A 26,106-nucleotide genomic window follows, 5' to 3' on the forward strand; every position below is an offset into this window, starting at 1 on the left:
ATTAAAAAAAAGAGAAAAGTTGAGCCGAAACTATAATACCCTAGATAAATAAAAAAAAAGTGCATAGAAATACTTAATTTCGATTGGTCAGTTTGTAAGGCAGCCATATGGCTCCAACAATTGAGTGGCTTCTTGGGGAGAAAATTCCGATATCTTAAACACTGGGGACCAGTTCGTGTTTATACAAACTGACAGATACATAATGGCATTTGAGAAAAATACTGAAAAATATTTTTGTTGTTTAAGCATTTCTCTGCTTTACTGATTTGTAGCATACAATTAGGCGCAAATGATACACAGAAAAATAATTGCAAAACCAAATTACAGTAAATGTAGAAGGAAGTAAAAAATTAGGTGAGGCGTATTCAAAAGTCAAGTAAGGGTTTGAGAAAAAGTTTCGTAAAAAGGTAGTGGAAGCTGATTTATGTGAAAAAGTAATAAATTTTATGTATACAAATATACATTTGTACACATATAAAAAAAAATATTTTAATACATAAATGCTTTTAATAAAAAATAATCTCAATTAAGATAGTAAAAAAAATCACTAAAATCCATTTTCCTTTTGTAACTATATGTTTGAAGGGGAAATTCGAGAAAAATTACATTTTTTTCATAATTTAATAGTTTAGATACTCAAAATCTTAGACGAATTTTCAAATTTTAAATTATTTCCGAAGTTATAGTCGTTTTAGTGTGGTGGCAACTGTACCGGTAAACGTTAACGTAAAACTTTAAACGCATCTTTCCAGAAAGTACTTTTTTTGAGGTGGTTGAGATGATAGATCTAGTTCTACTTAACCTATTTCTTTGAGGTTTGTTTTAAATAATCTTTGTTATACATGTCTCTCTGTGGCGCCTGTCTCGGACTTTTGAAAATTTCTGTATTCTAGTTTGAAAATTCCCTAAAATTTAGACGTCATTTGCAGTGAATGAAAAAATGATAAAGTTGTTTATAAATAGAAAAATAAATATTGTGTTGTAATTGCAATTATTTATTTGGCTTTTAAGGGGTTTTGATTTTGCATGTATTAATGATAAAATTTTGGGTAGTCGAAATAGTCTTTTCGTATTTTGTCAATAGGTGCCGTTGCAATCGTATACCTGTATCTCCAGCGCTACCAACCACATTGTGTCATACCATATAGTGTTGGAAAGGTGAAATTCATCTAATAATGGTTCGCTCGCTTTCGTTCCGGAAATTTCAAAATTTCGATTTGCACTCATGGAATAATGTCTCTAGCGAAAAAAAGTGGTCGACCAAAATGGTACATATTTGTTTATTTATTCATTAGTATAAAAATAAAAAGAAAATAAGTAGAAGTTTGATTAGAAATACGAAAAGACTTTTTCGATAGTTAGTGATTACTAAAGATGTTTATTGAATTTTCAAAAGAAAGCTTTTATTGTAACTTAAAAGCTCAATTATACTTAAAAAGGTAAAAAATAAAATAATACAAAATAAATTTATACAAAAAAAAAAAATTCAATTATTTTTGAAATTCGTTTAGAGAAAACAAATTCTATTAAATTTATATTAACATAAAACAACAAAATATTAAATTTTTTTTAAATTTAGTAGTTCTATTTATTTTATGATTTGAAGCAAACTTTCAAAAATTAAAACTTTAAATAAAACAAAAAAAATCAAAAAAAAATAAAAAACAAAAAAAAATTAAAAAAAACAAAAAAAAAATATAAAAAAAAACAAAAAAAAATATAAAAAAAACAAAAAAAATTAAAAAAAAAAAAACAAAAAAAAAAATTTTTTAATAAAAAATAAAAATATTACTTTTTGTTAAATTGAAAAAATGAAAAAGGGCCGCACAATTATTATTTTACTTACTTGTTTGGATTTTTTCTGCTGTTGGAAATAAATTGAAATCGCACATATGTATTTAGAGAGTTTACAACAATTTTTTTTTTATTTTTTATTATATTGTATAGCTTAGTTAATAATACTTGTATGATTTAAAGAGTTAATTGTTTAACATTAGGGACTTATGGACTTTGTCCTAAGCAAAACATTTTATTTTTAATTAAATAATGAAGTATATAATTGGATGTGCACATAAAAAAGAAATATGTATGATAAAAAATAAAATAATAATTATCGTGCAGAGCTCTATTTAGTTGTAATAATAGAAAGTTTTGGGCGCTCATATTCTTATTTTTTACATGCTTATTGTATTAAAAATATATTTCCTTATATTTATATAGGTACATTTTATTTTTCTATTTAATAAACATCGTTATCATTATAGGTGCCTTAGCTTAAATGTATTTTTTTTTTAACATTTCTAGTATTTAAAACAAAAATGTTACAATAATCAAATATAAAATTTTTCATTAACACAATTCTCAGACATTATGTGCCATATTTAATACTAAATTAAGTAATCAGTGCAAAGTGCTTAACGCATTTGTCTTTAACATTACTGTACTACTACAATTATTACGTAACTTGAACGCACCCGACATGTTTCTAGTTAACATGGGCGTAGTTGAAATTCTCGATTCAATGAAACATGCTCTTGGTGATTACAGCTTCACTTATATGTTTTGATTTGGACACTCAGAAAGACGCGTCTTAGTTTCATAATAACGAATACAAATGCAAACTGTTGGATAACGTCGTCCTATTCAAATTCACGTGAGTATTCGAAAATAACTACAGTGTTCATTGGAGAATTGTGATGTACCATAATATTTTGGAAATATAAACGATTGCAAAAGTGACAGATTTCAATCTATTAGTTAGTTCAACCTATTAATTACCACAGCTGATTTTGACGCTATGAACAGTCAAAGTGAGAAAACTAAACAAAAAAAATAAAATGTAAGTAAAACTTACGTTTATAAATAACCGAAAATGGAAAATGCTGCTACATTAAATAAAAGGATGCGAGTAATGTAGAACGAGGCTGCCGCAGCCGATCCACTGCAGTTGTCACGCAAGCAAGTAGCAACGCTCGTTCAACCAAACATCGTTCAACCGAAGGATTTCGACCTCAGTTTATTCCATAAAGCAATCGCATCCAAATTGTATTTAACATCAAAAACCCAAAATTGTATTTATCGTAAAAAAAGGAAGCCAAAATTGTATTTAACATAAAAAACCTAGCTAGTGTGTGACGTGAATAACAGTATTATTCAATATTATTTTTTAATATGAGTTGAGCATTGTGTGAGCCTGCATCAAACGTTTCATTGCTAGGCGCCTAATATCAATCAATGTTTTGCAATGGCCATCATCAAGTTCAGACTTGAACCTTTTTGGGGTGAAATGGTCAGCGCCAAAAATTTACCAAATATGGATGTTCTTTTTGAAGAGGTCTGAAGATTGGTGTCGCCGCGTTGGCACGAATCACAGAAATTAACTCCGAAGAGTTTTTCCATTAACGTTCTTTTAACGCCAGGTTCCTCCAAACAATTTTGAAAAAATCGATTTTTTTTTCATAAATTGCTACTGTATACTCGTAGAAATGGTATAGAATTAGTTCCGAAGGTCAGCAAGACCGAGCAGCAGGTATAAAAGAGTGTTTAGGCCAGCGCCTAATTTCTTTTTACCACCCCCTAGTGAGTATATAACAAACCATTGCCAGTTAGCTGTTAATAGCTTTCACTCAACTGTTAATAGCTTTCACTCAACTGGCAATGGTTTCGTTGAAAACTCCCACTTAGCAAGCGATTCTGCTAGTGAGGCTGAAGTACCTTTGTTTAGAGAGCGAATCGAGGCAAGACGTTTTTCCACCGGCCACCACAACAAGCATCACCACAAGCACAAACCATAAATGTAAGTAATTTTTGGTAATCACAAATTAATAAAACAAAAATTTCAAACATTTTAATTTGTTATATGAAACACAAACTTTGTGGTTTTATTCACTAATACACTTCTGTTTTCCCGTTTTTCATATTCTCAACGATCGACGCATCGTCCATAAATTGACTCGTCGAACGTTCGAAACATATTCATGGTCCTTCGAGCCGGATATTAATCACGTATTATTTTCATAAATACAAGTTTTCTCAACCACCATACAATTGGAATTCACAAGGCGCTGCAAACCAGCAAGCAAGTTTTCATACACACAAGGATTCACAAGGTGCTGCACACCAGCAACTTTTTTTATTAACACAAAGTGACCTGCCACCAAAAAAACCACAATACACTTCACAGCAACGCAGGCAAACCAGGTACGTGATTGCTTTAATATCACTGGGTTACAAATCGTTTTAAAAGAAAAAATAAAATAAAAATAGTTGGTTTTAATCGCATTTTATTGGTGACAATCATAAATCGTTTATACAAAAAAGTGACAAAGTGACTAGTGTTTTTAGTGTTTCAGTGGGATAATTACAAAAGCAAAAAAAACCGGTAGGTGCACGGTTACGTTTACCGGATTTTGTGCGGTAATATTTTTTCTCGTATATTTTCAATTAAATTTCAAACATTTTCATTTGTTATATGAAACACAAACTTTGTGGTTTTATTCACTAATACACTTCTGTTTTCCCGTTTTTCATATTCTCAACGATCGACGCATCGTCCATAAATTGACTCGTCGAACGTTCGAGACATATTCAAAGAGTGAGGAGCACTGCGAGAAATCCGGCCGCTCGAACGCCGTCGGTAGCGGCAGCTACTGCGTGCCTTTGGTTTAAACTTCAGAGCTCGCAAATACCTGTCGACCGTTTCTCGTTGTCTGCAAATAAGTGTCTCTCCCTGACTCTTTACGAAAAGATTCAGAGAGCAACCGTTTTATGGGTAGAGACATGAATAAAAATGTGCACCAATTCTTTAAATTTAATTAGGAAGAGAACAAGTCAATTTGTATTGTCCGGCAATCATTCGACGACGGCATTTAACAACGAAACATATGGACATTTTCAATGAGTGGAACAATTCTGGATATTCAAAATTGACTCAATGTGAAGAATAACGAAAGATATCGTATCAAACGAGCGAAAAAGCAATTGTTTCTTCTTTGATTAAAATGGTAACCACGGATGGAAAACCGTTTATATTTCTAGACAGTGAAGAGTTCAAAGAAATAATGGATCCAATATATAATGCACTTGGCATGAACCCTGTAACGTCTCGAAATATTATGATCAAGTAATTTAATATGTACTTTCATATGTAAAAAAAATTGATTACTCAACATGTTTTGTAATAAAAATAAAATGTATTGAAAAAAATTACGTTTTTTAGAGGAACCTGGCCTTAATTAATTAATAAAAATTATAAATCTAAAAAATTATAACTGTAAAGAGTATTGTTCCTAAATGTTAAATGTTTACATTTTTTTGCAATAGTTATTCATAATTAATATTAAATTGGTTTAACTTTAGTGGAAAGATTTAGTGAGAGGGTCGAATTTTGTAATATTTTCCTATTTTTAGTTTAGATGTTGTGAAAACATAATCTTCGACGGTGATACTAATAATCAATTCCCATAACAGCTATGTTGCGGAAACTTGATCGAACCCTGTTTGCAGCCATATTAGTAAATAAAAATTGAAAGAGCTAGTACAAAAAGATACCTGATTCCTTTCAAGGAGCTAATTGTAGAGGAAGAGACTGACGACTCTTTGGCAGGACAAGCCTTCGTTACGTAATTTTGGTGAGCACTAGCTCGATTTATGGGGACGAGAACGATATTGATTTAACCAAAGAAAAGAAAAACGTCTGCCAAAAATCCAAATTTCATTTTTTTCCTTCGTCCAATACCTAGTTTATTGTTTTTACCAAAACACGTATTTTTTATTTTTATTTCAGATGATCCTGAAAGAAGTTCTGCTGATAATGCGGATGCACCTTTTTTCCGAGGGACTGTCGGAAATGGCGTCGAAATGACTGCCATTTTGATATTTTTTTTGAAAATTTTACAAAATGTTTATTAAATATGAGTCTTTTAAATAAGAAAAAATTTCATTAAAATATTTAATTTTTATATGTAAAAAAAAAATATTGAAAAAAGGCCGTTTTTTGCTCGAGGAAAGCCATGTAACCCCTTAACGAGCCTAAGAAGAGTGCTCAACCAACTAAAAAAGACCTATATGAAACAAAAATGGCAGGAAGGAGAAAAATAAAGGAGGGAGAGAGAAAACTTTAACTAGAAACTAAAATAGTTCTCGTAAAGGAAAGCTGAGAACTATAGCTTAAATAAGGTCTTTATTCCAGTGGTAAGGATCTAAAGAGTCTTATTTAAGTTTTAAATTCAAAGTAATTCAAACACAAATATTTAATTTTTGAACAAAGTCCAAATGCACTGCCGTCATGGCTTTATGTCAATTCCAATAAAATGAAGAAAGTTAATTAACTTAAATATGTGAAGTTAATGATTTGAAGCAACTCAATATCGATTGCTAAATGTGTATATACAAGAAAATCGGTTTTGTACCTAAATATAAGATTGTGGATTTTTTCCAAATGCACTGCCGTTATACCGCATTCTAAAGTGCGCAGAATCCACCTCTTACAAGGGGTCACTCGCGCAATTAGGATTCATTGTTAGAGACGACACATCATCTGATCTCTCCGGCTACAATTTGCCACCGATTAGCCAGCGTAGTGGTACGGGTATGTTCTTCGCGCAGTCGTCGGTTCACATGTGTTCTGGCGTATCCCTCTTCCGGTATAGAATCAGACGGAAGATGCCGCAGGGACATGATTCACTATGTTATCTTGGACCAAGAGGAGGTGCTCCACGTAACTGGGAAGTAAATTGCGATGCCGATTATTTACATAATTTCCCTTGGTTGATACGGCTGCGCGTGGAGATTTACTTGGAAATTTTTTATTGAATATGGAAGTAAAAGGTATGTACTTATGATTAAGACGTATAACAGTCAATTTATTCTTAAATTTAAGCATTTAAACTGATGTTGTTAGTTGCCTTTGCAAGAATGTAGTATTTTTTACAAAAAAAAGTATAACATTATTGTTTTTGATTATTTGTCGGGATTTGTCGCGCCAGAATTCTGGTACGGAAATTTAATTTGGACCTTCTTCTGTCCGAAACCGAAGTAAAATTGTCCCCCAACCCACCCCATTTTTATAGGTATTTTTTTAAAGTGCACGGTGTAATAGGATGTTGTTCAGATTTCTGAACAGTTCTTAACGGCTACAATTGTAAAGAAGATATTTTTGTTAAGAAACAATTGTAATAGTTCAAATATTTATGGTCATTATCGCCAGCGTATACAAATCTAGTCTTAAACGTAGGTATCTCTTTACAAATACCCATTTCTATCAACAATGTAATAAATGTTCATTTCGGGTATATTGATTAGAGACCTTAGTATTTAATGTATGCAATGTAAAGGATTGTTTGCCCTTGAGACCGCAAATGATCTTAAACGAATAATAGTTAAAAAACAATTCTGTCTGCCCTTGAGATCGCAATGATCCTAAACCAGCGTTGTCCACGGCCTATGCGCACAATAGCGCACGGACAGTGCCAGACACCTCACACCAACATGTCGCGACAAGTGTCTGTGAAAGCCCGATTGTGCTACTGTATTCAACTTCTTAGGCAAACAAAGCAGAAGTTTGCGATCAGTTGACGCTAGAATAACCAACACAAGCATAACGTGCACACAGTCACGTTGGACAACACTGTCCTAAACTAACAACAGACAAGAAACAATTGCGTTTGCCGTTGAGAATACTTATGCTTAAGATATGTGTACCTACAGTAGATTAGTATTAAGATGTGTGTATGCATTCAGCATGTGGTGCATACCTGAATTAGGATAAGGAATGCTATAAATAAAGGAGCTCTGGGCAACCAGAGCTGAGTACTATTTTATAACCGAAACCAACGCGTCTCATTTTTAACAGATGTTATAAGGTGTTGTTTTTTTTTTTTCACAGATTTTGCAGCAATGGTAAAAAATATCACCCGAATGGAATTATACGATATTATAAAGGAGTACGGAAAAAAAATGGACGAAAAATTCACCTTTCTGGAAGATAGAATTGCTCAGTTGACGTCATGCCCAACAGAGGATAGAAACGTTTTGTCTCGTTCTTTGAGACATTTCAAGACAGATTTTAAACAAAAATGGTCAGCAGCTCGTAACACTGATGAGAGGTTCGTAAAAAATAACGTAGAATGGCTAAGAACATCATTAGAACTTCCTTCGTGGTCGCACAAGCCTGGTCGTCCAGTCAAAGAGTTTCGTGGATTAAGCGAAAGGAGTAAGCGGCGCAGAACTGTAGATTTACGGGCTCACGTACCTGTCGAGGAGTTGACTTTCGCTGCATGTGTAAGTCAGGGCACTTCCGGAAACATACACACTTCAAAGATGATTAAGGAAATAACTTCAACACCTACGAGAGCCAAGAAGATCAGAACGATAATTTCATCTAAAAAAGACCACGTGGAAAAAAAATATACTATAGAAGAAGCATTATCCTTATTTGTTGAAGGTAATTTCACAAGAAGTCAGTGGAATTTATTACAAGGCGGACGTAAAACTATCTATCCTTGCTACTCTTTGCTGCAAAAGGCAAAAAAAGTGCTTACCCGGAGGAAGATAAAATAACGGTTACAGAGACTAGCTTTAATGTAGAACTTCAAGCTTTGCTGGATCATACGGCTTTGCGCCTCATCCAATATTTAAAAGAAGTCATAGATACATTAACTGACGCCGAGAAGCAGAGCCTTCTTTTGATATCAAAATGGGGGTGCGATGGATCACACCAAACTCCATTTAAGCAAAAATTTGAAAATCTTTCTGGTGACGATTCAAGTATATTTGTGAGCTCGATTGTTCCAGTGAGGTTGGTTGTTACTTTCAATGGTGAAACAACAAAAACCATTTGGCAAAACCCTACGCCATTTTCGGTGAGATTCTGCAGGCCTATTAGAGCTCAGTTTACTCACGAAACAAAAGATGTAACAAAACAAGAAATAGAATACATCGAAAATCAAGCCAGAGATCTGGAAGATACAAGAGACAGTGAAACATCAGCGCACATCAAATAATATTACTGACAATGGTAGACGGGAAAGTTTGTAACGCTGCAACGGATACAACCTCTACTATGCGATGTTATGTATGCGGTCAGACTTCAAAAGATTTTAATAAATTAAAAAAAGGTATCATAAATCAAGAAGCTTTAAAGTTTGGCCTCTCAGTACTCCACGCCCGAATACGGTTTTTTGAGTTGTTGTTGCACTTAGCATATAAAGAACCCATAAAGAATTGGCGAGCCCGTACAGCAGAAGACAAAAAGATTATTAAGGAAACAAAAGAGACAATACAAAAACGTTTTAAAGATGAAATGGGTCTACTGGTTGACGTTCCTAAACATGGTTTTGGAAACAGTAATGACGGGAATACATCTAGGAGATTTTTCGAAAATGCAGAATGCTCTTCTCGCATCACCGGCATCAACATCGAAGTAATAAAAATACAAATGAGCAAATACAGATGTTCGAATATGGTGGGATGTCAGCGTCCTTCACTGCAGAAGGAGTTCCAGTTTTCGATGTATCTCAAGTAGACAACTATAATGGTTTACCCATAAATAGGGATGTTCTGCTTCAGATTTCCGAATTGTTGTCAGGGTCGAAGAGCCCCCATAATACCTACGCAAAATCCACCTCTTACAAGGGGTCACTCGCGCAATTAGGATTCATTGTTAGAGACGACACATCATCTGATCTCTCCGGCTACAATTTGCCACCGATTAGCCAGCGTAATGGTACGGGTATGTTCTTCGCGCAGTCGTCGGTTCACATGTGTTCTGGCGTATCCCTCTTCCGGTATAGAATCAGACGGAAGATGACGCAGGGACATGATTCACTATGTTATCTTGGACCAAGAGGAGGTGCTCCACGTAACTGGGAAGTAAATTGCGATGCCGATTATTTACATAATTTCCCTTGGTTGATACGGCTGCGCGTGGAGATTTACTTGGAAATTTTTTATTGAATATGGAAGTAAAAGGTATGTACTTATGATTAAGACGTATAACAGTCAATTTATTCTTAAATTTAAGCATTTAAACTGATGTTGTTAGTTGCCTTTGCAAGAATGTAGTATTTTTTACAAAAAAAGTATAACATTATTGTTTTTGATTATTTGTCGGGATTTGTCGCGCCAGAATTCTGGTACGGAAATTTAATTTGGACCTTCTTCTATCCGAAACCGAAGTAAAATTGTCCCCCATAGGTGTTTTATGTTATTACGCGTAAAAATGTTGTCAAGCACTTTTTTAGTTTACTTTCGCAAAAATAGTCAATGTAATATAAATACAATGCTGGAAAACATGTACACCACAATGAAAAAATAGATATAAACAGTGCTTATCAATTTGTTTAGATAAATAATCTCTTGATGTCGATTCCTTTTGTCTGCTCGCAATACCTTTCGATATAATAATGGTATAATATCAGTAGATAATTATCGATATAGAGACGTCGATAGGTTTCGACTTCTAGTTCTGCAACTGTGAAAAGAGTGTTGTTAACTACGTAAGACATTTTCGAGCTTAGGTTGAAAAGGCTCACAATTTTCAAAATGAATTGGCTTGAGTGGTTTTAAATCCAAATCAATAATTGTTAAAAATGATAATATGCTTATAAAATACAAGCTTTGCTCAGATCTACAGCTTACTAAATATTTGCAGAAACAAAGGTCTATGCTTAGAGAATAATTGACAGCATGCCTAATATCCAGGCTTTTATTTAAAGTACGTAAAGTATTGTACGTAAAGTATTGTATCTTCTTATTGAAGAAAAAGCTATTATAAATAATCATTTCTTTGAACCATAAGTGATACAAAAAGTACAAAGATTGAGATTTCGTGTATAGCAAAAATATTCTCTTGCATATTAATTGTTTCTAACATCAGGTTATTAATCATTATAACCTAAATTTCACTTCGAATCGAAATGTAGGTATTAAAATCAAATCTCCAAACGTCTTAAATATTTATCTTTTAGGTTATATCATTTAGCTCGACGATATTTAAGAAAAAGTACATCGATGAAATTTCCCCTTTGTTTGTAAGTAGCAGAAAAAAAGGGAAATTTCCCTAACTTAACAACACTGTATTTAAATGTAAACAAAGTCGCAGAAGTGCAGATAAACAACCAAATGAAGCAATTGGTAAGTTTTTATTGATATATAGTTGTGTAAATCTCACAATAAATTAATTATATTATGAATTATTGCAGCATGCAACTGTTTTGTTCTACGGCTAATCACATAAGCAACCAACAGATGTGATAGCCGGCGCAACAGTTGGTTATTTCATCAGAGTCTGGAACGTTCTGCAGGGGATTTGATAATAAGGTATGTTGGTTTTTTTAAGTAAGCATTTATTGGTGGATTATATTGTTGCTCTTGAATCTATTATCAATGCTTTTACAAATCCAGATTTTATTAAAAACCAAGTATCATCATGGAAGCCTACATTTGAATGCCGCTCTTAAGTCAAATACGTACATGATTGAAATATAAAATTCTGTTAGAAAAAGCTATTTTTCATAAAAATGTTTGGAAATTGTTAATGTTAATGTATACTAAAAGAAAGATAGTTTAATTATCTTTTAATCCATAATGAATTAAAAAAAAATGCATTTATTTTGTAAATGCTTCAAGGCTATATTTATTGTTTTATGCAAGTCAAAAGTACATGTCGAAATACAAAATGTTGTTAGCATGGGCTTTGTTTTATAAGCATGTTTAAAAATATACAATGTTAACGCATATGAAAATGGAGATAGTTCAATTATCTTTCGTTCTGATTACAATTTCTTATAAAAATTTTTCAGTTTGTAAAAAGTTTCAATGTTTTTATACATCGCCTCTTGCTAGTGCAAAGACATGTACGAAATTCATTACTTATGGTTTTTTTTAAATGTAATAGGTTATGATAATTGAATGGAAGGAAATTCAGTAACTTTGCTTTGAAATTTATGAATGTATTTTTGCCAAAATTCTAACTTTTTTCCCAATAGTACCCGATAGGGATTAATTGAGACTAATTGATCTCCAATTATACCCGTTTGAGACTAGTTGCGACTAATTAATACTCAATTGTTCCACATCGAGACTAGTCCCGGAATACTCTCTTTAGAGATTAGTCGCACAATTTTTTGCAGGGAACATTACCGGAGTAGCGAGCACTCAAGCACACATACGGGAGCAGCAATCACATAAGCATACTAATTGGAGTACGAACAATATTTATTCAACATGATACAGACAGTAAATAATTAACTTGAGCAATAATTCGCACTGTTAATATTTTCGGTACGCATCATTTATCAAAATTGTAAAATGATCATTTTTACAATTAAAAGATATTAAAATGATCATATTTACGACCTGAAGAAATACGGCGCCAGACGAAATAAGATCTTTGACTTTAGATCACGCCACTGTTCAAATGCAGTATAAAAGGATTAGCACCACCAATGCATCAATTCAGTTCAGCTCAGTAAATTCAATCAATCGGTTCAGTTTCACAGTTGGAGTTACAAGAAGAAGGCAACATCAAGAGGATCTGAAGGACTAGCTACACTATCGGTATATTTACATAACATTATCTACTAATATTTTATTTCTCTTCTTAATTACGGTACAATAAAGAATTGTAAAACACGAAACTGCAAAGGTTTTTTATTTAAAATATATATTTAAGAGAGGAAGTTAATAACAACCTCTCTTAATATATAATTATATGAAAAAAAATAAAGGCAGAAAGGAGAAAAATAAAGGAGGGAGAGAGAAAACTTTAAGTAAAAACTAAAATAGTTCTCGTAGAATGAAATAGTTCTCAGCTTAAATAAGGTCTTTATTCCAGTGGTAAGGATCTAAAGAATCTTATTTAAGTTTTAAATTCAAAGTAATTCAAACACAAATATTTAATTTTTGAGCAAAGTCCAAATGCACTGCCGTCATGGCTTTATGTCAATTCCAATAAAATGAAGAAAGTTAATTAACTTAAATATGTGAAGTTAATGATTTGAAGCAACTCAATATCGATTGGTAAATGTGTATATACAAGAAAATCGGTTTTGTACCTAAATATAAGATTGTGGACTTTTTCCAAATGCACTGCCGTTATACCGCTTTCTAAAGTGCGCTCAGCTGTTCATTGAAAATAAACTAAAGATCTAAAAAAAAAACGGAAGAAAAACTAATTCAATTTGTTGTAATTATAAAAATAGCTACCTGAGAGACCACAAATTTCAGGAGCTTTCAGAGAAATTGCATATTCCAGGTAAATCTCCAATTTTATAACCTAACAGAAAATTCATATTTATCACTAAAAAAACAACAAAAAAATATATTAGAAGATGATAAAGTGAACACTGATTTAGCATCTGTACCATAAATACATCATCACGTTCAAAGGGAGGAGGGTGCCACGGAATACTTGATCAGTATTACCCGAATTCAGGGACAGCGGCTACGCATGTCATTACAAAAAAAAAAACGTCCTATCGAAACGAATCAAGAAAGTTAACATTAATCCGGTTTTTAAACGATTTAAAGTCAATTTTTTTTTACCAGAAGACGGTCAAGGGCCAACTTCTGACTTCTATCCGTTCGTCAGTCATCATACTAAGGAGAATGTTTTCTGGAAGAGCAAAGAAAGCATTCTGTTGAATGGATGAATCGACAACCTTGCGCAGTTTAGCAGGTAAGTTTCTCGACCTTTGAATTGCAGCAGAGAGATGGCGCGAGCCATCTTTGATTGAACTGTTGAATCTTATTGAGAACCACAAAGGTGAGTAAACTGTAAGTATGTACTTGACCAAAATCTTTATTTCCTTTGTTGGTTTGTCAGTAGAAATGTATAATCTCAGAAGTCTATTTGCACAGGTAAGCCAGCGAGATTTGTACATGTTACCTGGATGCATCGAAGCTAAATCTGAGGAACATTGACCGGAAATAACAGCTTCTGATATTTTATACAGATAAGTTTGGTCTGTGCTAAGTTGGGTTGGATTAATAACCTCAGAAGGTAATTGGCAGGATGGAAAACTTTCAAATTTGACAACAGGCAACTTCGCACAATCAGGGAGCAGTTTACCTATGTCGCCAGAGAATGTATTTGGACTCTTTGAGACACCATCAGTGTGTTCTAATACTAGTGTGTTTTGTTTGGTTTTAGAGGATGGAAGAGAAACTTCATCATCAGCATCGTTTTTGGAAGAATCCATGTGCGACGCACCTACACTGTTGTCGTCTGTATGAGAGTCTGGCTGATCTGAATGGTCACGTGTTCTAGCTGATACTTTTCTGGTAAGTGTTGATGTTGAATGACGTTTTGAAAGCTTTTCTTTACGTTCATTTTTCTTTGTAATCTTTTTTGTTTCAGGTAGATCAACACTTCCACTGCGACCAATTCTTCTGGTTCTCTGGTCCAAGAGAAATGGTTGTTCATTGATAGGAACTTTCCTTTCCTTTGGACAAGTGCAAGAAGAAAAATAAATGCATTTACAAGCAGCGATGTCAAATAATTTTCCGGCAGAAGAGACAAAGTCGTCTCTTTTAGAGCTCAAACCTATTGGGTTCCTTCAAAACATTTGTTTAGGAGTCAGAAATTTCTTATGGTATGTGGTGAGCATTTGTACAACTCTGGTGTGTGAAACTATCGGAATAGATGACTGTTTGAAAGTATTTTCAACCTTTTTTGCAACTATTTCTGTAACCTCTTTACTCCTAGGTTCATAGTTGTCGCCTCGGAGTCGCCCTATACGAAATCTTTCAAACTGATAACACAAAAGAACATCCTGGTAAGTAGGTAACTGGGACGCAGAGAGATTGTAAGGATATATGCCAAACACAGGACATACGAAACACCTAACCAAGAGTTAATGGTAGCGGCAAGCGTAGGTCTTTACAAAGCTGGAAAAGGAAATGCTTCACAGGTTGTTTCAAAATTGTTTGAAGAAAGTTCGACTGCTTCGAAAATGCTTATACAGGATGGCTGATGAAAGCCGCTACCAAAAAAGAATTAAATAACTTTTTTGCTATTTAATGAATCTGGTTATTTTTTTTTTTATTTTGCAGATTGACTTTTATTTTTACAAAAATGGATAACTGAGACACTGAAACAAGAATTTGGATTGTCCGCCGCTGGACTGAACCATACGCGAAAAAACTCAAGGTTGAATACAATGGAAGACTTAATACACACTCTTTTAGTTTCTTCAGATCCTATTATTACATCTAAGTCTAAAAGCACCTCCAAGTACTCCAAAAATCACATTGCAATAGATGATGAGGTCAAAAACCTTCTTTTACATATAAATGGTCTACCTGACGGCAGTAATTCTGAGAGCTCCGACTCTGAATAGTTTTTTTTCTAATAAAACATAAAAACATATAAATAAATAATTAACACATATTTTTAGAATAAAGTAATGCATATTTTCATTGTATCTAAGAAGCTATTAAGAAAGCGCCGCTAGATTGACCATTTCTAGCTACATTGAGTAATGGAGATTGAGATGAAACTCCACTCCATGACCACCTCGGATGAAATTGCCTAACCGCATTGTTTACAATTGGTTAAAATCACCCCCTATCAACACCAACATTTTTGGTCCTTCGAGATGCGGAATGTAGTGGTCCTACCTAAATGCCACTTACCAAGCACTCATAAATTATAATAAGCAAATTCATGAATTAGTCACATTTGTAAAGACCACACAAGAATACATAAGCAAAGCGACATACACAAAAGAGTTTCGCATTACAAACGAGACGAAATTCAATAATAATATTTTCTATGTTGCAATCAATATGTGCAAACAACACGGTCAATGCACTCTAAAAATAACAAGTGTTGCAACCTAATGAGTAAACAGTATAGTCGCATTGTAATGCATTCTGCAAGGTCAGCAATCACTTTGATTGGCTGCCTTTATACTTTTCCGGGTTTTGACTGGAAATACACGGGGCGGAGTCATGGAAGAGTCAGTTAAACCAAAATGTATAAATACCCTTATATTTTCAATAAAGGACAGATTCAGAGCATACATGAACCAAACCTGTTGTGTTTTGTATCTCAACTAAATCATTCCGGCTGACTAAGCTTAATGATTAGCCCTCACAAAGGGGCTGTTTAAAAATGTAATTTGTCGCGTTCACATCAGTAGGCTGAGCGATGTGATCGTGTGTTAGGTGTTTCACATTAATTCTTTCTCTGTTTCCTTACGACACGGCAGACCTGCCGCTTGATGAATGTAAAGGACCAATCCTCCACATGGCGATCCTGCGGACCAAAACTTTTGATCCTGTCTGCTGATCCTATTTTCATTAAATTTTATTACTGCAGTCACGAACCAAATTTACTGGTACACACATCAAACTGTCCAATTGAACGAAGGACATAATTTCAAATCCTGAAGCAACAACATTTCATCAGCCCACTACTGCAAATTACTTCAATCATCTACATGGCACCAGAGGACCAACACACCGAATTCGTACCAAAAGCAGCATTTGACGCCCTCAAACTGAAGTACGAAAGGCTATTGAGAGCACAACAATACACACCAGCAGCCACCACGACGGACGATAGCACCCAACAACCAGCATACGTGCCGACCCCAAAAGACGCGGGCCCCAAACCTATAACAATCGAAGAGTATAAGCGTCGACAGCAGGCGATAAAACGCCCTCTTACACCACCACCAAGGGAAAAAAGGAAACGCGCCGACAGAAGATTCCAACAACGCAGAGCCAAGGCGATCTTATACCATCAGCTCAACCTGTCAACCAGCACAGACACAAAGAGGGAGGTACAGAAGCAGCTTATTAATTTGAAAAAACTTTAAAAATATATTAATTAATACTTTATCAAATACATATTACGTTTTTAAAATGGGAGTTTGGAGTAAAATACTTACCTCAATCACACTCGTATTCACAGGATACGAAGTGAACAATGCAATTGATAAAAAAAATAAAGAAACTTCCCCGTGGAAATACACGGGGCGGAGTCATGGAAGAGTCAGTTAAACCAAAATGTATAAATACCCTTATATTTTCAATAAAGGACAGATTCAGAGCATACATGAACCAAACCTGTTGTGTTTTGTATCTCAACTAAATCATTCCGGCTGACTAAGCTTAACCCTCTAGTGCATATGCCTGCCTACAGACGGGGTGTTTTCAAAATCAGATATAAAATATTTCTTTTAATATTAAAATTCGGATTTTTTTTCAAAAGAACGCTTAAAGTTCAACTTACGTAATGGTTTTTTCAGATTGGCAATACTACTTCTAGTTTTGACGTACTGTCAATTTGAAGTGACAGATTAGCACTTTCCCGCCAATTTAATTATTTTTGCAATCAACACAATTTTCTGAACAACAAGAAATATAAATTCTTGTGTCGTTTCAAGTTGAAAAAAATACTTACGGGTGTGGAATTTTGTGCTCTTTATGATAGTGTTCGATTTATAATAAAAAAACTAATAGCAGGTGAGTAAATTCGAAAATATTGAACTCCGCCTTGAGGCGGACTCATGCATTGCGCTGCCTACCTTTTTCAAGTAAAATGAAATGTTTGTGATACAATTGAAAATTTTTCTTATTTTATTATTGAATAATAATCAGATATGTCGCGTTATTCTAAGACCCATATGACGGATGAAGAAATTCGACAATATTTCGAAGAGTCGCAATTGGTAACTGATACTTCCGACAATGAATGCGATTTTGATAGTGACGATTCTGATATGGATCCAACCTACTCACTACCGGAAAATGATACGATCATTGATGCAATGCTAAACTCCTCAGAAATGATGCGAAACGCAATCGAATGCAGTTTGAATGTGACAGACTTTGAAGAAAATGCTGAAATAATTGAGCTGCCACCGATTCCTCCATTGCCTGTTTGTGACGTTACTTCTAGTGTATTCTTACCGTCGACAGTGACACGTTCTGTGCACAAAGCATTAGAATCGCAAGAAAAAATCGGAGTCCTACCAGCTGCAAGTGATTTGAGAAACGATATGAGTGCGATAAGATCGATTCTTTGGAAGAAGAAAAAACTTCAGCTGAGTGTTGCAGATTTGGCTTTTCAAGGCCAGGACATGCCGGATTTTTTAAAATGTTTAAAAACACCTTACGACTGCTTTGCATATTTTGTGACCGAAGACTTTCTGAAGGTAATTTCTAATATATAACAGTTTATTAAATTTTTAATAAAAATTTTGCAGGCAATAGCCTTACAGATGAACTTGTATGCCAAGCAAAAAGATATATCTTCAAAGTTTTGTATCGATCACCAAGAGCTGCGTAAGTTTTTGGGAATATTGTTGTTTACGTCTGTTTATCGCTTTCCTAACAGTCGCTCATATTGGGGACAATACGGATTAGATCCGATACGTTTATCCATGACATGCAATCGATTTGAAGAAATTAGAAACCACTTGCATTTCAATAATGATGCGTCTCGTATAGAGAAAGGTCAACCTGGTTATGACCTCTTGTATAAAATAAGGCCGCTAGTAAAACATTTCAACCAACGTTTTTCTTCAGTTCCAATGCGGCAGAGACTTTGCGTTGATGAGCAAATGTGTGCCACGAAAATGAGTGGAAACCCAGTGAGGCAATATATGCCAGCAAAACCTCACAAATGGGGAGCGAAACTATTCGTGATTTGCGATTCCTTTGGATATTCGTATTCCTTTGAAGTTTATTGTGGCGCCGGCGATAACAAAATTTTGCCAAATTGTCCAGATCTTGGTGCTGCATCCAATGTTGTAGTTAGGTTGTCACAAGTCATACCAAACAATGCCAATCATATTATTTACTTTGACAACTTTTATACCTCATTGGGATTGCTATTATATATGAGAAGTCGCGGAATTCACAGTTTAGGTACAGTGCGAGGAAATCGAGTACCAAATATAAAACTTTCCACAGACGCAGAGCTGCAATCAAAAAAAGTAGCACGTGGGTATAATGAAGAATACGTGGGAAGTGTTTTTGGAGTAGACATAAGCAGCGTTTTGTGGTACGACACAAGAGCAGTTCGTCTGTTATCCACCTACGTAGGAACAGATGCAATTGTACATAATGAAAGTTCATATTCCTTAAAGGCAAATCGTTGGGATCGAAAATTGAAACAAAATGTTGAGGTGGATTGTCCAGCTATTGTGAAAGAATACAACCAGCATATGGGTGGTGTGGATTTGGTTGACGGATTGATTGGTCGATACCACATAAAAATGAAAACCAGAAAATGGACAAATAAATTATTTTACCACATGCTGGACGTGAGTATGGTGAATGCATATTGTCTTTATAACCGACTAAATAAGGACGTCCTAAAGTGTAAACTTCCTGACTTCAGATCAGAAGTGGCAGAAACACTTTGTTTGATTGGTTCGACAAAACCTGTAAAACGTGGTCGTCCATCGTCTTTAACACCTCCACCAAAAGCTAAAAAGACGTATCACCTATCAGAAAATATAAGATACGATCAAATAGGACACTGGTGTAAGTTTTTGGACCGCTCAGGCAAAAAAATGTGCAAATTTCGTGGATGCAAATCAGAAACTCAGGCATTTTGCATTAAATGTAAAATTAATTTATGCAATTCAACGGCAAAAGATTGTTTTTTCAAATATCACAATAAAGAAGAAATGAAAACATAAATTTATATGAACAATAAGGGTTAATGCATAGGTCCGCCTTGAGGCGGGATTTTTATTTTACCTGTAAAAGGTACACAAATTGACAAATCGAAAAACTAACATCAGATTCGTCTTCACAGACCTGAATATAGTCTAATATAAAAATCACAGTCGAAACAAAAATTCATGCATTAGAGGGTTAATGATTAGCCCTCACAAAGGGGCTGTTTAAAAATGTAATTTGTCGCGTTCACATCAGTAGGCTGAGCGATGTGATCGTGTGTTAGGTGTTTCACATTAATTCTTTCTCTGTTTCCTTACGACACGGCAGACCTGCCGCTTGATGAATGTAAAGGACCAATCCTCCACAGGAAAATGCTATAATTTATATGTTAAATGTTTAAATGTAGACATAACGGATAATAAGATCCAAAGAACTTATTTCATCAAAGTCAAAATAAAGAATATTTTTAATTTTACACCATAAAAAATGGAGAGTAAAAATATTTTTTGTTTTTTTTTTTCAATAAATTTCATGGTGTGGATACATCTTAACGAGAGTAAACTCGTTTCTTTGCTAAGGGTTCGTGGATCCCAAGGCTGACCCAGGAGCGGCTGAGCATACCTCAGCTATGGGGACGAAACCCCATTACAACTTGAGGAGGAGAGCAATGCATCCGATTATGCCGAGCAAGTACTTTGACGTCTTTATCTCCGCTTAATCGAATAGTTGCTGCTTTGAGATTTTTTGCGGAAGGCAGTTACCAACATGGAGTTGGTACTGATTACAACGTAGCAATGCGTCGGTCAACAGTGTCAAAGTCACTATCGAATTTTCTCGATGCCATGGAAAGAAAGCTTTGCCGTCAGTGGATAAAATTTGAGCAGGCCGACGAAGAAAAAAAACAATCAAAACAGGAGTTTTATGCGAAGGCAGGCTTCCCAGGAGTCATAATGTGCGTTGTATATAAAAGTAGAAGTAGACAGTATGGGGAGGCCTCGCGCAGAAAAGGCATCACCGCCGGGTGATGCCAGTGCTCGCGATGGCCCTGCCCGGTAGTTGGGGGAATGCGCAGGCCTCGCGCAGAAAAGGCATCACCGCCGGGTCGTGCCAGTGCTCGCGATGGCACTGCCCGGTAGTTGGGGGAATGCGTGCCTTGCGCAGCAAAGGCATCACCGCTGGGTGATGCCAATGCTCGCGATGGCACTGCCGTAGCCGCGTCGAGAACACGTGGCATCAGTACCGCTGCTTACGGACCATTATAAAAACTAACGCGACTAACAGACGACAGGTAATGTAAGGAGAGTGCAAGAGAGTTGCTAGCCGGAGGTCAACCAACACAGTTCGCTGACAATTATATCTGTCCTTCGCAGAGGAGCCCCGGAAAACACTACCCGATTCAACAAACGTCAACGCCTGGCACGCTAATTTCATCCGTTTTCATCATCGCCGTTTTCATCGACGTGCCAGATTCAACAAGCTTTAACGCCTGGCAAGCTAATTTCATCCGTTTTCATCATCGCCGTTTTCATCGCCGTGCCAGACTCAACAAGCTTTAACGCCTGGCACGCTAATTTCATCCGTTTTCATCATCGCCGTTTTCTTCATCGCCACTGTATACATCACGCTGGTCTGGCTGTCCACTGAAAGGGGGGTGTGGACACTTCATCTATTTAATTAGATCTTTTATTTGCTAAGGGTTTGTGGGTCCCAAGGCTGACCCTGGAGCGGCTGAGCATACCTCAGCTATGGAAGAAACCCCATTACAAGATTACGCATAAAAAGCATTGATGCGCGGTATCCAGGATGCAATCACGACTCGCATGTATGGGGATTGAGCAAGTTGAACTTTCAGATGGAACGGCGATATCGAGAAGGTGAAAGAAATACATGGCTGTTAGGTATTTAAATTCATACGTTTCTTAAACTCAGTTTTGAATAGTTATTTGCTTTTTTAACAGGCGATGCTGGGTATCCATTGCAGCCTTGGCTAATGACTCCGTATCGATCCGTAAATCATGGCAGCCAAAAAAGTAGTTACAATTAATATGCTTTCAGGTCAAAACCAACAACACCAGAGCAATATGGAAAATTGGCAGATATGATGAGAGTAGCGAACGGTTTCCACCAGCGTCCTAAAGAAGATGTGCAGGCTTTTCGGAAAGAGGTAGCATCAAATTTAAATGCACTTGGTCCACAATCAAAAGACCCAAATGCATGGAGAAAGGTAAGGTATTAATTGAATTGAAAACGAATTTGTAAAATCTAACGTTTTGTTACAGGTTTGGATTGACTGGAAGTGCTATATCAAACGCAAGCTAACTAGCAATAAGAAGGAAATAATGAGCACAGGGGGAGGGCAATGTCGTTTACAACGTATAAGTCTACTTGAAGAGAAAATGGTGCGCTTAACGGGGTTGGAAAGGAGTACAAGTGGAATAAAGAATACGTACGATTATGGCGATAGCACACAAGACGCAGCTTCACCGCTAAACCACTTTTTTTCAAGGCAAAAAATGGAATTAACTCGTGAGCATTTTCGTGCGATTTTTCACAACTTTCAGATGGAGATAGGAGCAAGGGCAATAAGCCCAACTGATAAAATGATAGACCTCATAGATTTTTAATTGCAGAGACAAAAATAAATGGCAAAAAATGGAATTAACTCGTGAGCATTTTCGTGCGATTTTTTCACAACTTTCAGATGGAGATAGGAGCAAGGGCAATAAGCCCAACTGATAAAATGATAGACCTCATAGATTTTTAATTGCAGAGACAAAAATAAATGGCAAAAAATGGAATTAACTCGAGTTAACGACATAGCCTTGCTCCGGGTCACACACACTCACATACATCTTATCTCCTAATATACATTCCGAACAAAGGCGAACTATGTATGTAAACCGATAGAACTCGCTTTGACATGCACTATCAGTCGAACAATAGAAATGAACATGCATTATCTAGAAAGGCATTCTCAACATGTAAACAACAAACATCTGGCAATGGAATAATCCACTGCGATAACCAACTCCGCATCTCAAGTAATAGCAAGATAGCAGATATCGAATTACAACAAAGAAGTCGCATGCAGATAACAGCAGCCGCATTTCATTAGTATAAATAGCTGTAAGATCTTATATTAAAATTCAGTTCTTAAGAATATCAATAAAGGCACGCATTTCGGCGTATAAATAAAATTGTTTAAATTCTTGAACTCATATCGTGTAAACGATATTAACTCTCGTGAGCATTTTCGTGCGATTTTTTCACAACTTTCAGATGGAGATAGGAGCAAGGGCAATAAGCCCAACTGATAAAATGATAGACCTCATAGATTTTTAATTGCAGAGGCAAAAATAAATGGCAAAAAAATGGAATTAACTCGTGAACATTTTCGTGCGATTTTTTCACAACTTTCAGATGGAGATAGGAGCAAGGGCAATAAGCCCAACTGATAAAATGATAGACCTCATAGATTTTTAATTGCAGAGGCAAAAATAAATGGCAAAAAAATGGAATTAACTCGTGAGCATTTTCGTGCGATTTTTTCACAACTTTCAGATGGAGATAGGAGCAAGGGCAATAAGCCCAACTGATAAAATGATAGACCTCATAGATTTTTAATTGCAGAGGCAAAAATAAATGGCAAAAAAATGGAATTAACTCGTGAACATTTTCGTGCGATTTTTTCACAACTTTCAGATGGAGATAGGAGCAAGGGCAATAAGCCCAACTGATAAAATGATAGACCTCATAGATTTTTAATTGCAGAGGCAAAAATAAATGGCAAAAAAATGGAATTAACTCGTGAGCATTTTCGTGCGATTTTTTCACAACTTTCAGATGGAGATAGGAGCAAGGGCAATAAGCCCAACTGATAAAATGATAGACCTCATAGATTTTTAATTGCAGAGACCAAAATAAATGGCAAAAAAATGGAATTAACTCGTGAGCATTTTCGTGCGACTTTTTCACAACTTTCAGATGGAGATAGGAGCAAGGGCAATAAGCCCAACTGATAAAATGATAGACCTCATAGATTTTTAATTGCAGAGGCAAAAATAAATGGCAAAAAAATGGAATTAACTCGTGAACATTTTCGTGCGATTTTTTCACAACTTTCAGATGGAGATAGGAGCAAGGGCAATAAGCCCAACTGATAAAATGATAGACCTCATAGATTTTTAATTGCAGAGGCAAAAATAAATGGCAAAAAAATGGAATTAACTCGTGAGCATTTTCGTGCGATTTTTTCAGAACTTTCAGATGGAGATAGGAGCAAGGGCAATAAGCCCAACTGATAAAATGATAGACCTCATAGATTTTTAATTGCAGAGGCAAAAATAAATGGCAAAAAAATGGAATTAACTCGTGAGCATTTTCGTGCGACTTTTTCACAACTTTCAGATGGAGATAGGAGCAAGGGCAACTGATAAAATGATAGACCTCATAGATTTTTAATTGCAGAGGCAAAAATAAATGGCCAAAAAATGGAATTAACTTGTGTATGATTGACGAATTTTCGGAAGAGGTGCAAGAACTTCCGTTATCCTTTTACTTTGACTATCTTTTCACTGGAATACCATTGATGATTTATTTGAAAAAAAGAGGTTTCCAGGCTACCGGTACAATTCGAGAAAACCGAATTCCAAAAAGTTGTCCTATTCCACATAAGAAGGATTTGCGTAAACAGCAAGGAGGATATTACGAAAGCGTGGAAATCAAAGAAGAGTCAATTTACCTGACTAAATGGGTAGATAACTCGGTAGTCTGCCTTGCATCGACATGTTTTAGTGGCGAACCAAAACCCACAGCATTTCGCTACAGTAGAGAATTGCGTAGGAAAATACCAGTTCCACGTCCGTGCGTTGTAACTCAATACAACAAATTTATGTCGGGTGTGGATCGATTTGACCAAAATGTTGCAGGCCAACGCATAAGCTTTAGAGGAAAAAAATGGTGGCATTCCATTTTTACTTGGCTTATTGATGCAAGCTTGCAAAACAGCTGGCTTCTTTCTTGATTTTTCACAATACATTCAAGTAATAAGAAGCAGTTATAACGTCATGACTCGGTTGGACCGTGGTCTTCAGAAGTACCTTGCATTTTCTGCCTACCAATATTATTGTGTAGTGCTTCTCTGGAAAAGATTGAAATTTGCATGTACAGAGAGAGGATAGGGGATGAACGAATACGCGTGCTTGGAGCTCGAGCTCCCCACGATGGCCATACCCGATGAAATTGGTTACTATTTAGATGGCGTTGATAACCTCAAGGATTATAACGGTCTCACATACATAGCCTTACAAGATTATTTGCGTGAAAAACCTGTCAATTATATTTCCGGAACCTTTGGTATTGTCAACTCTGAGTCACACATTTCATACGAAACGTTACCGTCATCCAAGGGCTGTTATGCTTTATTATTCTCAAAAAAAAAGTTGGCAACCCTAGGTGGTAAGCACAAAAGGAAGAAAACGATGTAGAGGCAGCCGAGTTTAGGATTTGATATTGTGAAGTCGTGTTGAGGACTTGATATTGTGAAGTGTGAAAATGAATATTGTGAAGTGTGAAACCGAAACTCGTTGCGCTACAACAATGCCTATCGAAGACAACGGTATTCCGACATATTCAATATTATAGTACATGTGTATACTGTGAATTATTATACGAATAAAGGATCAGTCAGTACCAATCTCATTAAAAATATATTTTTTTATTCCTAACCCGAGCAAATAAATTAACTCGCGGAAACAGTTTAACGATAATATCGAGAGGCTAGTAGAAATACCACAAATGACGGATGAGTCAGCGTACAAAATGAAAAAGCTCTTGGATGTAACAAATGAATGCATTAGGATAATAAGGGATAAAGGAACATTAGAGGACGTATTAGCACAGCTGGTGTTAAGAAAATTTTCTAAACAACTACTTAGAGAATACGAAAACACCGTTCGTAAACCGACTCAAATACATGATTGGTCGGAAGTAATTTCATTTCTGGAACATCAATACAGTACCCAGAACTGAATGTAAGAATCACAAGATAACTATCTCGAGGAGTAAACCCGTAAACTACAAAAGAAACTTTATAAGAAAAGAAGGAAAGACATTTAGAAAGATTCTGGGGAAATGGAAAAAGATAAAGAGGAGCCTACTCCAGAAGATGCCATATTTGAACAAAATTATATACAGACGACAACACGTGATTTAACAGATGGCCGATTTATAGTAGCCATTCCGTTTAAAAAGAGTGAAAGATTTCTCACTCAACAAAAGACTAGTTCATTTCACCCCACCAGTGGTAAGGTTGACAAAATCTTTATTGAGTTTAAACAGAGTTATAATAACAAAATACCTACATAATTCAACATGCCTCCCAAGAAGCAAGTTGATGCTAGCGGTAGCTGCTCTGAACCAGTACGAAAATTCATTTACCATTTCTTAGAGTACTTTTCACCT

General features: G+C 35.5%; 1 protein-coding gene across 1 annotated transcript; it reads right to left on the reverse strand.

Moving 5' to 3' along the window:
- Window positions 1–1,893: 1,893 nt before the first annotated feature.
- LOC125778202 (uncharacterized) lies at window positions 1,894–26,078 on the reverse strand. The gene is made up of 4 exons (XM_049454796.1): window positions 26,007–26,078; window positions 23,113–23,958; window positions 21,840–22,253; window positions 1,894–21,794 (listed from the first exon to the last, which is right to left on the reverse strand). Exons 1-3 carry the CDS (start codon window positions 26,076–26,078, stop codon window positions 22,164–22,166), a joined length of 1,008 nt encoding a protein of 335 aa, XP_049310753.1. The 3' UTR covers window positions 1,894–21,794; window positions 21,840–22,163.
- Between the last annotated feature and the right edge of the window lie 28 nt (window positions 26,079–26,106).

This window comes from Bactrocera dorsalis, chromosome 4 (genome assembly GCF_023373825.1).
Source record: "Bactrocera dorsalis isolate Fly_Bdor chromosome 4, ASM2337382v1, whole genome shotgun sequence".
NCBI classification, from domain to species: Eukaryota; Metazoa; Arthropoda; class Insecta; order Diptera; family Tephritidae; genus Bactrocera; species Bactrocera dorsalis.